Source organism: Oncorhynchus nerka, linkage group LG27 (genome assembly GCF_034236695.1).
Source record: "Oncorhynchus nerka isolate Pitt River linkage group LG27, Oner_Uvic_2.0, whole genome shotgun sequence".
NCBI classification, from domain to species: Eukaryota; Metazoa; Chordata; class Actinopteri; order Salmoniformes; family Salmonidae; genus Oncorhynchus; species Oncorhynchus nerka.
Window position 1 is genome coordinate 83,583,593 of NC_088422.1, and position 13,506 is coordinate 83,597,098.

The window sequence follows — 13,506 nt, forward strand, 5'->3', positions numbered from 1 at the left end:
TCATCATGTCACCAGAATAAGACCCTGGATATTTATTGGAAAGGCACATCAAGCCCATCACCTTGTACCTTCACCACCCTGTAAAGTTAACATATTTCATCTGTAGCCTAAATCGTAGTGGGAGGACCACACAAAATGTCATTGTGTGACTTAAATTTACTTCAATATATGTTTATCTCAATATTAGTGCACAAACGCATTTCTACCGCCATGTCTTGCATTTTAGACAAAAATATCCTACCTTGTCTCAGTGGTGATTTTAGACACAAAAAGATCCTACCTTGTCTCAGTGGTGATTTTAGACACAAAAAGATCCTACCTTGTTTCAGTGGTGATTTTAGACACAAAAAGATCCTACCTTGTCTCAGTGGTGATTTTAGACACAAAATGATCCTACCTTGTCTCAGTGGTGATTTTAGACACAAAATGATCCTACCTTGTCTCAGTGGTGATTTTAGACACAAAATGATCCTACCTTGTCTCAGTGGTGATTTTAGACACAAAATGATCCTACCTTGTCTCAGTGGTGATTTTAGACACAAAATGATCCTACCTTGTCTCAGTGGTGATTTTAGACACAAAAAGATCCTACCTTGTCTCAGTGGTGATTTTAGACACAAAATGATCCTACCTTGTCTCAGTGGTGATTTTAGACACAAAAATATCCTACCTTGTGATTTTAGACACAAAAAGATCCTACCTTGTCTCAGTGGTGATTTTAGACACAAAATGATCCTACCTTGTCTCAGTGGTGATTTTAGACACAAAATGATCCTACCTTGTCTCAGTGGTGATTTTAGACACAAAATGATCCTACCTTGTCTCAGTGGTGATTTTAGACACAAAATGATCCTACCTTGTCTCAGTGGTGATTTTAGCATGTAAATCTTGGTGGGGCAAAACAATGTAATAAAAGAAAGAAAGTGGGATGCTTGCCAGCAAAGTCACTAAACAATACATTAATAGCACTATAACGGTGACAAATGGTGCCCACAACCTGTTAGGGCCGACATAAAGCTGTCCCAACAGCAGTCCCAGAACCAGCTACACTTGGCTAACAGCTGAGCCTGGTCTGGCAGCGAAACACTTCTTTCAGCCTCATTTACTGCCTTTAAAAAAACATGGCTGATATGGCTGACTTGCTTAAATGTGGTTTCTACTGACAATGGAGATGTACAAGCTACGGCATAAGGGGGAGACAGACAAGCCACTTGCTCTGAATGATGGGTCGCCACTGCCTTGTATAGCGTATTTTGTTTGTTTGTCGATTATATCTCTATGGGGAGCGCACCAAATCTTTTGATGAATTCCAAAACAAAAAAATCTCAAATTGCAAGAGCAAAACTAAGATGACAAAGCTACCTGACTGGCAGGTGAGTGACGTACTTTACTCGCATAAAAAGGCTGGATGGAAAACTGGTTAGTAAGACAGTTTGTCAGCTATTTTTGGAGGCCTTGGTGGTGATTGTGTGTGTAGGTAGATCCTCTCTCCTATCTGCAGTCTCTGCGTCCCCCAAGCGGTAGTTTTGGCCTCTCTCTCCTATCTGCAGCCTCTGTGTCTCTCAGCGGTAGTTTTGGTCTCTCTCTCTTATCTGCAGTCTCTGCGTCTCTCAGCGGTAGTTTTGTCCGCTCTCTCCTATCTGCAGCCTCTGTGTCTCTCAGCGGTAGTTTTGGCCTCTCTCTCCTATCTGCAGCCTCCTTGTCTCCCAGCGGTAGTTTTGGCCTCTCTCTCCTATCTGCAGCCTCTGTGTCTCTCAGCGGTAGTTTTGGCCTCTCTCCTATCTGCAGCCTCTGTGTCTCTCAGCGGTAGTTTTGGTCTCTCTCTCTTATCTGCAGTCTCTGCGTCTCTCAGCGGTAGTTTTGTCCGCTCTCTCCTATCTGCAGCCTCTGTGTCTCCCAGCGGTAGTTTTGGCCTCTCTCTCCTATCTGCAGCCTCTGTGTCTCTCAGCGGTAGTTTTGGCCTCTCTCTCCTATCTGCAGCCTCTGTGTCTCTCAGCGGTAGTTTTGGCCTCTCTCTCCTATCTGCAGCCTCTGTGTCTCTCAGCGGTAGTTTTGGCCTCTCTCTCCTATCTGCAGTCTCTGTGTCTCCCAGCGGTAGTTTTGGCCTCTCTCGCCTATCTGCAGTCTCTGCGTCTCCCAGCAGTAGTTTTGGCCTCTCTCTCTCCTATCTGCAGTCTCTGCGTCTCTCAGCGGTAGTTTTGGCCTCTCTCTCCTATCTGCAGTCTCTGCGTCTCTCAGCGGTAGTTTTGGCCTCTCTCTCCTATCTGCAGTCTCTGCGTCTCTCAGCGGTAGTTTTGGCCTCTCTCTCTCCTATCTGCAGTCTCTGCGTCTCTCAGCGGTAGTTTTGGCCTCTCTCTCCTATCTGCAGTCTCTGCGTCTCTCAGCGGTAGTTTTGGCCTCTCTCTCCTCCCTGCAGCCTCAGCGTCTCCCAGCGGTTGTCTTAGCCTTGTTGATCAGTGTGTGTAGGTAACAGTAGAAGTACATCAGGTTGTCGTACTGTCCTGTGTACTCCTGTCTCAGACACAGCTCCTGGTAGTCCTTGAGGAAGTAGTAGACAGCCTCTATGGTTGCCAGGTAGGTGTCTGGAGAACCTTTCTGATGGCGCCAGAAACACGTCTTCCTGGTCTTCAGCTCCACACGGAGCAACGCTGCAGGAACAGAGAAAAGAACAGTCCATCAGTCATTATCAGGGCCAGGAGTTTGTCCTGTTCACATTGTGACCCGACCAGGAAAAACTCTGGGCTCTTGTTGTGGGCTATAACTAGGTAATAACAAAGTAGTTCCCCCATGTAACGTACAGCACTTTAAGCTACATCAATGCTATATCTATCATAATTACCCTGTAGTCTCTCATCTGTGATGATTCTGGTGGTCTGGTTCCATGTGCTGTCGATGAACACCACTCTCTGGAGGGGACAGGCCCCTGGTGTCTCAGTCTGGCCCTCTATCCCTGCTTCCCCTCCCCTCTCTTCTGTGTGTGTGGCTCCTGATGTGTGTCCCTCAGCCTGCTGTTTGGCCCCTGGCGTCTCCTCGGCTCTGGGCCTCTTTGGGGACGGTTCCTCATCTGGGGAGGCAGCTGACTTCATGACAGCCAGGTTCTGTAATCTCCATGTCATCTCCTCCACTGAGACTGATCCAGGACCAGGGAACACCAGCACTACCTAAACATGCACGCACACACACCCAATACTTGTCACAGTCATTTCAAGTCAACATAATACAAATGGTATTAATATTATCTAAATCAGGTTACATTAGAATGACACATTTGTATGTATATGATGTGGTAAACAAACTGTTTATTAGTTAATCAGGCTCACATTATTCTCTGAATATTTGTTCATATGAAGATGAGGAAAAGCTGACTAACTTTGTCTGTGTCATCTTCATACTCAGGTATGCAGGGGTAGGTGTAGATGGTGACATCATCGGGGGCAAGGATCTTGGCGTGTATGGCTGTGCTCTTCCCATCAACCTCACTGGGATGCTTGATGATGTCAATCTTTATAGGGAGCTGCAAACACAAGTTAGAGAAAGTTTAGTGTGACCAACCATGTTCATCCATTACAGGTCAGGTATTACCAATACAAACAGTCAACACAGGTACTGTGAATTGTCTCAAACTTGTATCTATACCTACACCATAAGCTTGATCAATTAGTTGAATCAGGTGTGTTCTTTCATTCTGGGCTGTAACAAAAGCCTGCATCTGCACCAGAACCGAAGTACACTTCAATCTAGTGTGTGAGGCACCGTAAGTAGTACCACTATCTCTGACAGCCCATGTCTGCAGGCTAGTGCTTGAATAAAACCAATCAGACTGGCCACTACAAGCCTGTGTGCTTGAATAAAACCAATCAGACTGGCCACTACAAGCCTGTGTGCTTGAATAAAACCAATCGGACTGGCCACTACAAGCCTGTGTGCTTTAATAAAACCAATAAGACTGGCCACTACAAGCCTGTGTGCTTTAATAAAACCAATCAGACTGGCACCTAGAAGCCTGTGTGATTGAATAAAACCAATCAGACTGGCCACTACAAGCCTGTGTGCTTTAATAAAATCAATCAGACTGGCACCTAGAAGCCTGTGTGCTTTAATAAAACCAATCAGACTGGCCACTACAAGCCTGTGTGCTTTAATAAAAACCAATCAGACTGGCCACTACAAGCCTGTGTGCTTTAATAAAACCAATCAGACTGGCCACTACAAGCCTGTGTGCTTTAATAAAACCAATCAGACTGGCCACTACAAGCCTGTGTGCTTTAATAAAACCAATCAGACTGGCCACTACAAGCATGTGTGCTTTAATAAAACCAATCAGACTGGCCACTACAAGCCTGTGTGCTTTAATAAAAACCAATCAGACTGACCACTACAAGCCTGTGTGCTTTAATAAAACCAATCAGACTGGCCACTACAAGCCTGTGTGCTTTAATAAAACCAATCAGACTGGCCACTACAAGCCTGTGTGTGTTATGTTTAATAAGGTCTATAAGGAGAACAGAGCTCCAGATCTTTCCCTGACCTTGACAGAGGGGATTTCCTGCTGGCTGACGCCCACTAAAGAGCAGCAGGTGTAGCAGAAGAACATCCGGGAGCCTCCGCAGCTAGAACACTTCAGCCTGCCCCTCTGCTGTGCCTGCTCCAGCTCCCTGTGGGGAGCCAGCTTCAGACCATGGAGGGGAGGGGAGGCAGGGACAGGGTTCTGTTTGGTTACTGGTTTAGAGTCCTTGTCAGGTTGTTGGGTTTTAGCCAGTGGTGATTTGGGAGAAGAGGACACGTCCACACCACTGGGACTGGCTAGCACGTCCGAACTGGACATCCCACTGACTGACTGGAGGTGGCTGACAACAAACAAAACATCAAACTGGAGAATCAGGTGCACAGCCAGGGACGTAGTTATACCAGTTAGCTAGGTAGTTGGCTCGCTACTAAGCAAGGCACAACAAATAAGTCAAAAGCCCGCATTTCAAAACATTGCAATATGGATAACTCATTCAAAATATATAGAATTTTAAATCAATGGTCACAAGAAAATGCAATGAGTAATTTCTAAAAATATATATGTTTTAAATACATTAATACCAATAATGAAAAAATACAATGTTGACACAGGTATGTTGATTATTGGTCTATAGAGAACTTTTCTACCCATCTCAGCTAAAGTGTGAAATACTCAGTAGTTAGTATGGTTAGTTTTGGAGTGGGACTGTGTAATACATACCCAGCAGCACGACGTTCTCCGCCCCCTCTAACGCCCAATGCAATATACTGTAATAGACAGTACATGGGATACATATTGGCTTGTAGAAAGGTATAAAAGTTGTCTCAGCTAACGTGTGCTGGGAAATACTCAGTAGGGTCTCTACCAGGGTTTCCATTAGCTGGTAATCCTCTGCTTTTGGCCTTCTTTTTTTATGCAGATAAAATAGTTGCCGGCCAAATTGACCGGGGAAAAAAAATGGTAGACAGGCTATCAGTGCATCACCCACCACTTCACAATGGTAGACAGGCTATCAGTGCATCACCCACCACTTCACAATGGTAGACAGGCTATCAGTGCATCACCCACCACTTCACAATGGTAGACAGGCTATCAGTGCATCACCCACCACTTCACAATGGTAGACAGGCTATCAGTGCATCACCCACCACTTCACAATGGTAGACAGGCTATCAGTGCATCACCCACCACTTCACAATGGTAGACAGGCTATCAGTGCATCACCCACCACTTCACAATGGTAGACAGGCTATCAGTGCATCACCCACCACTTCACAATGGTAGACAGGCTATCAGTGCATCACCCACCACTTCACAATGGTAGACAGGCTATCAGTGCATCACCCGCCACTTCACAATGGTAGACAGGCTATCAGTGCATCACCCACCACTTCACAATGGTAGACAGGCTATCAGTGCATCACCCACCACTTCACAATGGTATACAGGCTATCAGTGCATCACCCACCACTTCACAATGGTAGACAGGCTATCAGTGCATCACCCACCACTTCACAATGGTAGACAGGCTATCAGTGCATCACCCACCACTTCACAATGGTAGACAGGCTATCAGTGCATCACCCACCACTTCACAATGGTAGACAGGCTATCAGTGCATCACCCACCACTTCACAATGGTAGACAGGCTATCAGTGCATCACCCACCACTTCACAATGGTAGACAGGTTATCAGTGCATCACCCACCACTTCACAATGGTAGACAGGCTATCAGTGCATCACCCACCACTTCACAATGTGCGCTGGAGGAAGTATACATTTTTAAAACATACTTCATTGTTTGAAACCCGAATGTTTTACTACATTGTGAGGCATGTCTTACATTGCTTGAAAATCCAACCATAGAAACATGGAGGCAATTATTTTATAAAGACTTCATAGGCATCACACGAGTTTCACGTTTGGGGAGCATATAATTTCTTCTACCGATCTGTGCCAGTTATGATCTTCATATGCACATTTTCATGGAATAGTTTAATTTCAACAATAACATTTTTGTTTCTCAATCATTGTCTTGTGGTTAATCAAAACATTCTTAATGTTAATCAGCACCAGTCTCTGACATATGGACACATTTATACACTGATCATTGGCGGTTAAATAGCTTAAATGATGGGATGGAGCTCAGAGATGGCCAATGCAGCCGTTGGCCTAGAACTTCCATTATCAACTAAGTTAAAATACATAAAGCTCACAAATAAAAACAGTAGAAAATATACTGATAAATTCAGATTCTTTCACATTCATCTCTCAACTCAACTTGTCTGTCTGCCTCCCTTTCTGTCTGTCTGTCTGCCTCCCTTGGCTTGAGCTATCACTAGTGAAGCGCAACATTGTATCAAATCAATCAACTGGATCTGACCCAAAGCTGTCTCTAGTGAACTTGCAACGATCAACTAGTCTATTCCGGGCCCTCAGTTTCCTCAGAGATTTTTGCACAAGGGAAACTTATTTTATGACTGGATATATGGGATCATCAGATTATGATATTTTGCTCTTTCCCACCGAGGCTTGGTGATTATCAAGGGGGAGATTGTTGGAAATAGTTTTCAAATAGGCCTACTGTGAGGAACTATTAGGCAATCATTTGCAATGGAAGTAATAAAAAAATAAAACACTTTTGACTGACTGTGTGAGGTGAAGAAAATAATGACTAAAGCTCAGCTTATTAGTGGTCGAACATCCCTAAATGGGCATTTTCTTACATTTGCGCGCAACAGGCCAGGTAGGCTACTTCTATGCGTGCTCAGGCGCGTGTGTTCCCTCAACATTAACAAGACAGAAACAAGGCCCATGCTCATTGCTCACATGGAGCACTCCAAACAAATGACAATGACTACTGAGTATTTCCCAACCCACTTTAGCTGAGACTGGTCAAAAAGTTATCTCTACAAGCCAATGTGTATTGCTTTGGGGATTATAGATGTTTTTATGTTTTTTATTTAACTAGGCAGATTGGGTGAAGTGAAAAGCAAGCAGCAGGCTGTGCGACACAGCCCCCCGCCAAAACTAGTAGAGACCCTACTGAGTATTTCCCACCCCAGTTTAGCTGAGACAGGCATAGCAGCTATGAACAGGTACTAAAGTTCTCTCTACAAGCCAATAAGTATCCCACATACAGTGTATTGCATTGCAGAGATAGGAGTGGTTGAAGTAAGGAGTCACCAGTACTCTGTACTAAACCCGTGGCCCAGCACAAGAGACCCATTTAAGTTTTGCAGAATTTATTGAATAATTTCAATAACATTATTTGTATTTTGTTAAGTGTATTTATTTAAATATAGCCTACACAATAGCTTAACATACCAGTATCTGTGTAAATGTATACAAATAAATGCGGTATAAATAATACAATATTTAAATTATCCATACATTTATTCAGAGGTGGTTGCAATGTTGTGAAAAAAAGTTGTACCACAGAACAATGAGAGAGATATTTCACCGGATGTATAAATGTGAAACTTCTGCTTGGCATTTCCACAGTAAAAGGAAGCCCAGTGGGAGAATATTATTGCTAGAACGGGCTAATATAATCTGGCTAGCTCGTGCTTGGCTCTGCCCACTATGACTAATTTATTCCGATTGGAAACGACAGGCTGTGGTCTATCTTGATTTAGTTATAAAACTATTTGGTTGTACTGCACTAGAGTGCTAAAAAATATATATATATTACCAACGTTTAGCATGTCTTTGCAGGGGGAATGCTGGGCATAATATCCTGTTGCTAGGAGAACGGTCAGCACTGCAGTGTGTGAGCAAAGAGTTTTATAACTAACCCATTGTGCTAACTTAGTTAGCTAGAATCTTGTTGCAGATAATGATAGCTAGCTAAATTAGCTTGAGGCTATAAACACGTTCATATAGCGATACAATGAATGTTTTTATCTAACAGTGGAAGACATAAATCCCATTTCACAATTCATTAACGTTACCTGTTTAAAATGAGACTTGATCCAATTGATTTAGAGCAATTGTATATGTACTCTGAAGGGGAGCAAGCATGGACTCGTTCTACACCGGAAGTGTCAACCGGAAGAAGTTAGCGGCGCTAATGTTAATGACAGCTGTTACCTAGCAACGGAACACATGCGTAATATTTTGACACGCATCTTTGGAGGGTCAGAGACAAAACATGGCTAAACAACAAGACCCAGAGGACGATGAAGAAATCCTGAGCACGTTTGAAAAGTTTGTTCGGAATCAGGGACTGGTAAGAAAAGTCTTATAAACAATGGTTATTTATTAGAGACTGCTGCCAATGTGTTAATTTGACGTTAGCTAACGTTAATAAGTAGTTCCTAGCACAGTCCAGGCAAGATTACATAGTGTAGGCAATTTTGTTTTCTACCATGTGTTAAGCTGTAAGAATTCACTTGCTAATTGTGTAAACTACCGGTCAAAAGTTTTAGAACACCTACTCATTCAAGGGTTTTTCTTAATTTTTTACTATTTTCTACATTGTAGAATACTAGTTAAGACATCATAACTATGAAATAACTCATATGGAATCATGTAGTAACCCAAAAAGTGTTAAACAAATCAAAATATATTTTATGGTTGATATTTGAAGGAGTTCCCACATATGCTGAGCACTTGTTAGCTGCTTTTCCTTCACTCTGCGGTCCATCTCATTTGGGTTGAGGTTGGGTGATTGTGTAGGCCAGGTCATCTGATGCAGCACTCCATCACTCGTCATCTTGGTAAAAATGGCCCTTACACAGCCTGGAGGTGTGTTGGGTCATTGTCCTGTTGAAAAACAAATTATAGTCCCGCTAAGCCCAAACCAGATGGGATGGCACATCGCTGCAGAATGCTGTGGTAGCCATGCTGGTTAAGTGTGCCTTGAATTCTAAATACCAGCAAAGCACCATCACACCTCCTCCTCCATGCTTTACGGTGGGAAATACACATGCGGAGATCATCTGTTCACCCACATCACGTCTCACGTGGCGGTTGGAACCAAACATCTCCAATTTGGACTCCAGACCAAATGACAAATTTCCACTGGTTTAATGTCCATTGCTCATGTTTCTTGGCCCAAGCAAGTCTCTTCTTCTTATTGGTGTCCTTTAGTCGTGGTTTCTTTGCAGCAATTCGACCCTGAAGGCCTGATTCACACAGTCTCATCTGAACAGTTGATGTTGAGATGTGTCTGTTACTTGAACTCTGTGAAGCATTTATTTGGGCTGCAATTTCTGAGGCTGGTAACTAAATGAACTTATCATCTGCAGCAGAGGTAACTCTGGTTCTTCCTTTCCTGTGGCGGTCCTCATGAGAGCCAGTTTCATCATAGCGCTTGATGGTTTTTGCGACTGCACTTGAAGAAACTTTCAAAGTTCTTGAAATTTTCCGTATTGACTGACCTTCATGTCTTAAAGTTATGATGGTCTGTTGTTTCTCTTTGCATAGTTCTGCAGTTCATAATATGGACTTGGTCAATTACCAAAATAGGGCTATCTTCTGAATACCACCCCTACCTTTGTCACAACACAACTGATTGGCTCAAACGCATTAAGAAGGAAAGAAATTCCACAAATGAACTTTTAAGAAATGCATTCCAGGTGACTACCTCATGAAGATGTTTTAGAGAATGCCAAGAGTGGGCAACGCTGCATCAAGGCAAAGGGTGGCTATTTGAACAATCTCAAATATAAAATATATTTGGATTTGTTTTACACTTTTTTGGTTACTACATGAGTCCATGTGTTATTTCATAGTTTTTACGTCTTCACTAATATTCTAAAATGTAGAAAATAGTCAAAAATGAAGAAAAACCCTTGAATGAGTATTGGTGTTCTAAAACTTTTGACCGGTAGTGTAGGTATTTGAGATGGATCACAACATTATAATAATCAACATAAATACTCACATATAACAAATAGGCCTACATCATGATACTGAAACGGTCTCTCAACATTTTCTGTAGGTTGACTGGCCCGTGGCGTTTGAGGAGAATATAGAGATATCATCCCACTTCAAACATTACAGTCATCCCAGACAGATATATGACTACTTTAAAGTAAACGTGCCATTCCCAGTGGACGTCACCATGTCCTTCTCCAAGAGCATAGAGGAGCTATATTCCAAGATAAAACTACATGCATCCATAATGTCACAAGAACAGAGCAAAAACAAGAATGCGGAATCAGTGTTTGATGACATGAATAAATGTAAGTAGCTACACTACCCACAGCTCTCAAATTCACCATCAGGCCAAATTGTATCTTTCTAGCCCAGGTCATTGAAACATAGGGCTGCTGTGAAGTGGTGATACCGTTGCCATTATCTCAATTTTTCTTTCTCAGATAAAATGTATGTGCAAAGAGCACATCGAATCATGAAAGAGCAGGTAATGAGTTGCAGTTATAATTATTTGTATTAGATTTGATCATTTATATAGGATGATTCTGATTTACAACAACATTGACTGTTTAATTCCAGAGTGAGGCAGTGTCGCGGAGCTTGGACATCAAGGTGAGTCTGTTGTCTTGTCTGTTTATGGCTCTTTACACCATGAGGGACATATCTCTCTGGTGTTTACTTAGTTAAACTAATGAGTTGTGTTTCTCCAGGACTATGACTACCCAGGGTTTGATGCAGTCGAGGACACTGACATCCCAGGACATCCTGATGCCTTACAGCATTTGGACAGAGTATCAGAGGCCCAAGGCTTTAATGTACGTACCTGCAAACTCAAATCTTGTGTGTGTGTGTGTGTGTGTGTGTGTGTGTGTGTGTGTGTGTGTGTGTGTGTGTGTGTGTGTGTGTGTGTGTGTGTGTGTGTGTGTGTGTGTGTGTGTGTGTGTGTGTGTGTGAGTGTGTGAGAGTGTAAGAGTACCAGACCAGAGTTCTGCTCTCCCTCATCAAAGGGGAATACTGTGGCAGCTCTGCAACCAATCACGTTAATCTAAGGAGCAGCCAGGCTCCTATTAAAGTCCTGTAGTATTAACAGTCCCAGGCTGCATCCTAAATGGTACCCTATTCCCTATATAGTGCACTACTTTTAACCATGGCCCATAGAGTTTCCCATAGGGCTCTGGTCAAAAGTAGTGCAGTATACAGAAACGGAGAGACAAATGAAAGGCAGAGTAAACCAGCGCTGGGCTAGTTCTTATTTATGACCACTAACACTAATATCCATCCATTGCGCTGAAAGCCAGATGTGGCCGGTCCGGGTGATGGAGAGCAGACTTGTTATGTTATGTCAGGTCTCACAGATACCTGAGCTGTCACAGCTTTTAGGAAAAAGAGAAAGGGATCGCATGCAAACTTCGCATGCATGTCAAGCACATGTGTATTGAATGTGGCCCTCTCCCGCTCTCGGTGCATGCGGTCGGATTCGACTGCATTCCAAGCACACATGATTAATCTCTCACATATGTACTGTAGCTATGCTGCTGTGTGGCAGTCTTTAACAGCAGGGTGGATTGGTATTCATTGAAAAGTAGATTAGAGATGAGCTAGTTATCTGTAATGCTTTATTTAACACTCCTGTGTCAGCTGGTATTTACTGACACAATTGGGAACCACCTACCAACAGTAAGGTCACGGTGGCTGTTTCACTGAGTTATCAAAATACTAAAGAATAATTATTGAGCAATTATTATGTAATTACCACTTTGCAATTACCATTTAATTGCTGTGTACATAACAGAACAATTCCGTCTCATTGGGGTTAGGCTAATCATCATTAATCCTGCCGTATGTGTGTGTATGATTCTTTACTGCAGCCAGGCTTCCTGAAGATCTGGAGGCCGTTCTTTCTGTGTGATCTGTCCGTGGCTGTTCTCAAAGACACATTCTGGTGGTTCTTCCTCCACAGATTTAAGGTGACTTCACTCCATCCTTTGTGATGCACTATATCAACGGACAATGCAACCAAGACATGTAACTTTGATACATATATTAATATGAGGCAGATGATGGGGGAGGCTCTTCTTTTACTCCAGCCTGTACAGTACATCCATCACTGGTAATATAGTATTTATAGATGAATGTGATTTAGAGGAAATGCGTGCAGTGAAAATGATCTTATCTGAAGGTTTCTGCCAGATTCCACAACTAAGTTATGATATACTCAGTATTAAGCAGAGGCAGTCTTACACATGTATGCACAATAGAAGTATTGAAATATCTAAATATTGTACGTAATAGTTCCTGATAGAGTTGAGTAAATGATGAAATGTATGGCTCTGTGCGTACATTTATTTTAGAATATGTTCTGACAGTTGTTGATGCTGTCAGGTTAGGTAGCCTGCAGTACCTTACAGTGTGGAATTGTGTGTCAATATCCTCCCAGCCTAATGTGGAGGAGGAGAGCCAGTTGTTTGATCGGATCTCTGGAGCCTTTGTCTCTCTGCTGATGACCGTTCAGATGGACCTGAAGGACAAGCTCTTTAAGGTACTTATGTATATTTAACAAACACTGTTATCCAGAGAGACTTACATTCAGAGCATTCAGCTGTCACAGTCATTGCAAGTAGAACCTTCTTCAAAAACAGCTGCTGTCTGCAAAATCACTGCTTCTAACTTACTTGAAGAAAAGACAAGTATCAGTGTTTGTGCAAGACAAGACAGGTGCACCAGGTACAGTAAAGACTGTGTGTGTGTTCCAGGTGTATGCAGACTGCCTGGCCCAGGCGGTCTACGCAGCGTTCTACGGAGCGTTCCCTGAGTCCATGGAACGTCTAGGCCATGACTTCAAGACAGACCTGACTGACCTCATCTCCCTCTGGGTGTCAGGTTAGTGTTATTGTTTGGGTCTGGTGATCACGGCATGCATCCACATCACGCTGTATTTAGAGAGCAGTTTAACATCTAAATGCATTACAGACTTTCTAAACAACAAAATGACAAACTGTAAATGACAAAGAACAACAAAGATCAAATCAAAATGTATTTGTCACATGCTTGGTAAACAACAGGTGTAGACTAACAGTGAAATGCTTACTTACGGGCCCTTCTCAACAATGCAGAG

General features: G+C 42.8%; 2 protein-coding genes across 4 annotated transcripts in view; one reads left to right on the plus strand and one right to left on the minus strand.

Moving 5' to 3' along the window:
* dtwd1 (DTW domain containing 1) lies at positions 1 to 8,563 on the minus strand. 3 transcript variants are annotated; one of them, XR_010461596.1, is made up of 6 exons: positions 5,228 to 5,591; positions 4,529 to 4,847; positions 3,371 to 3,514; positions 2,840 to 3,161; positions 701 to 2,648; positions 1 to 631 (listed from the first exon to the last, which is right to left on the minus strand). XR_010461596.1 is itself a non-coding variant. In XM_065012116.1 (5 exons), the coding sequence occupies exons 2-5, from the start codon at positions 4,823 to 4,825 to the stop codon at positions 2,419 to 2,421; spliced, it is 993 nt and encodes a 330-aa protein (XP_064868188.1). In that variant the 5' UTR covers positions 4,826 to 4,847; positions 8,462 to 8,563; the 3' UTR covers positions 1 to 2,418. The 3 variants fall into 3 exon arrangements, 2 of the variants coding, with proteins under 2 accessions (XP_064868188.1, XP_064868187.1); XM_065012116.1 differs by lacking the exon at positions 5,228 to 5,591 and adding an exon at positions 8,462 to 8,563 and having other exon boundaries at positions 1 to 2,648; XM_065012115.1 differs by having other exon boundaries at positions 1 to 2,648.
* An 18-nt stretch (positions 8,564 to 8,581) lies between these two features.
* The window catches only part of LOC115115251 (protein FAM227B), a 101,631-nt gene continuing 96,706 nt past the window's right edge, over positions 8,582 to 13,506 (plus strand). Inside the window, exons 1-8 of the mRNA XM_065012117.1 lie at positions 8,582 to 8,739; positions 10,456 to 10,699; positions 10,835 to 10,878; positions 10,971 to 11,003; positions 11,102 to 11,206; positions 12,260 to 12,358; positions 12,829 to 12,930; positions 13,145 to 13,271. Coding sequence (XP_064868189.1) covers positions 8,662 to 8,739; positions 10,456 to 10,699; positions 10,835 to 10,878; positions 10,971 to 11,003; positions 11,102 to 11,206; positions 12,260 to 12,358; positions 12,829 to 12,930; positions 13,145 to 13,271 — 832 coding nt within the window. The 5' untranslated portion in view covers positions 8,582 to 8,661. The remainder of the gene's footprint in view (positions 8,740 to 10,455; positions 10,700 to 10,834; positions 10,879 to 10,970; positions 11,004 to 11,101; positions 11,207 to 12,259; positions 12,359 to 12,828; positions 12,931 to 13,144; positions 13,272 to 13,506) is intronic.

Excerpts from the sequence above, each read along its gene's own strand:
- dtwd1 (XM_065012115.1), bottom strand. The coding sequence starts at position 5,301 with ATGTATCCCATGTACTGTCTATTACAGTATATTGCATTGGGCGTTAGA. Across the intron at positions 3,515-4,528 it reads AGGAAATCCCCTCTGTCAAG|CTCCCTATAAAGATTGACAT; the intron begins GTCAGGGAAAGA and ends TTGTGTTTGCAG. Across the intron at positions 3,162-3,370 it reads ATGAAGATGACACAGACAAA|GTAGTGCTGGTGTTCCCTGG; the intron begins GTTAGTCAGCTT and ends GTGCATGTTTAG.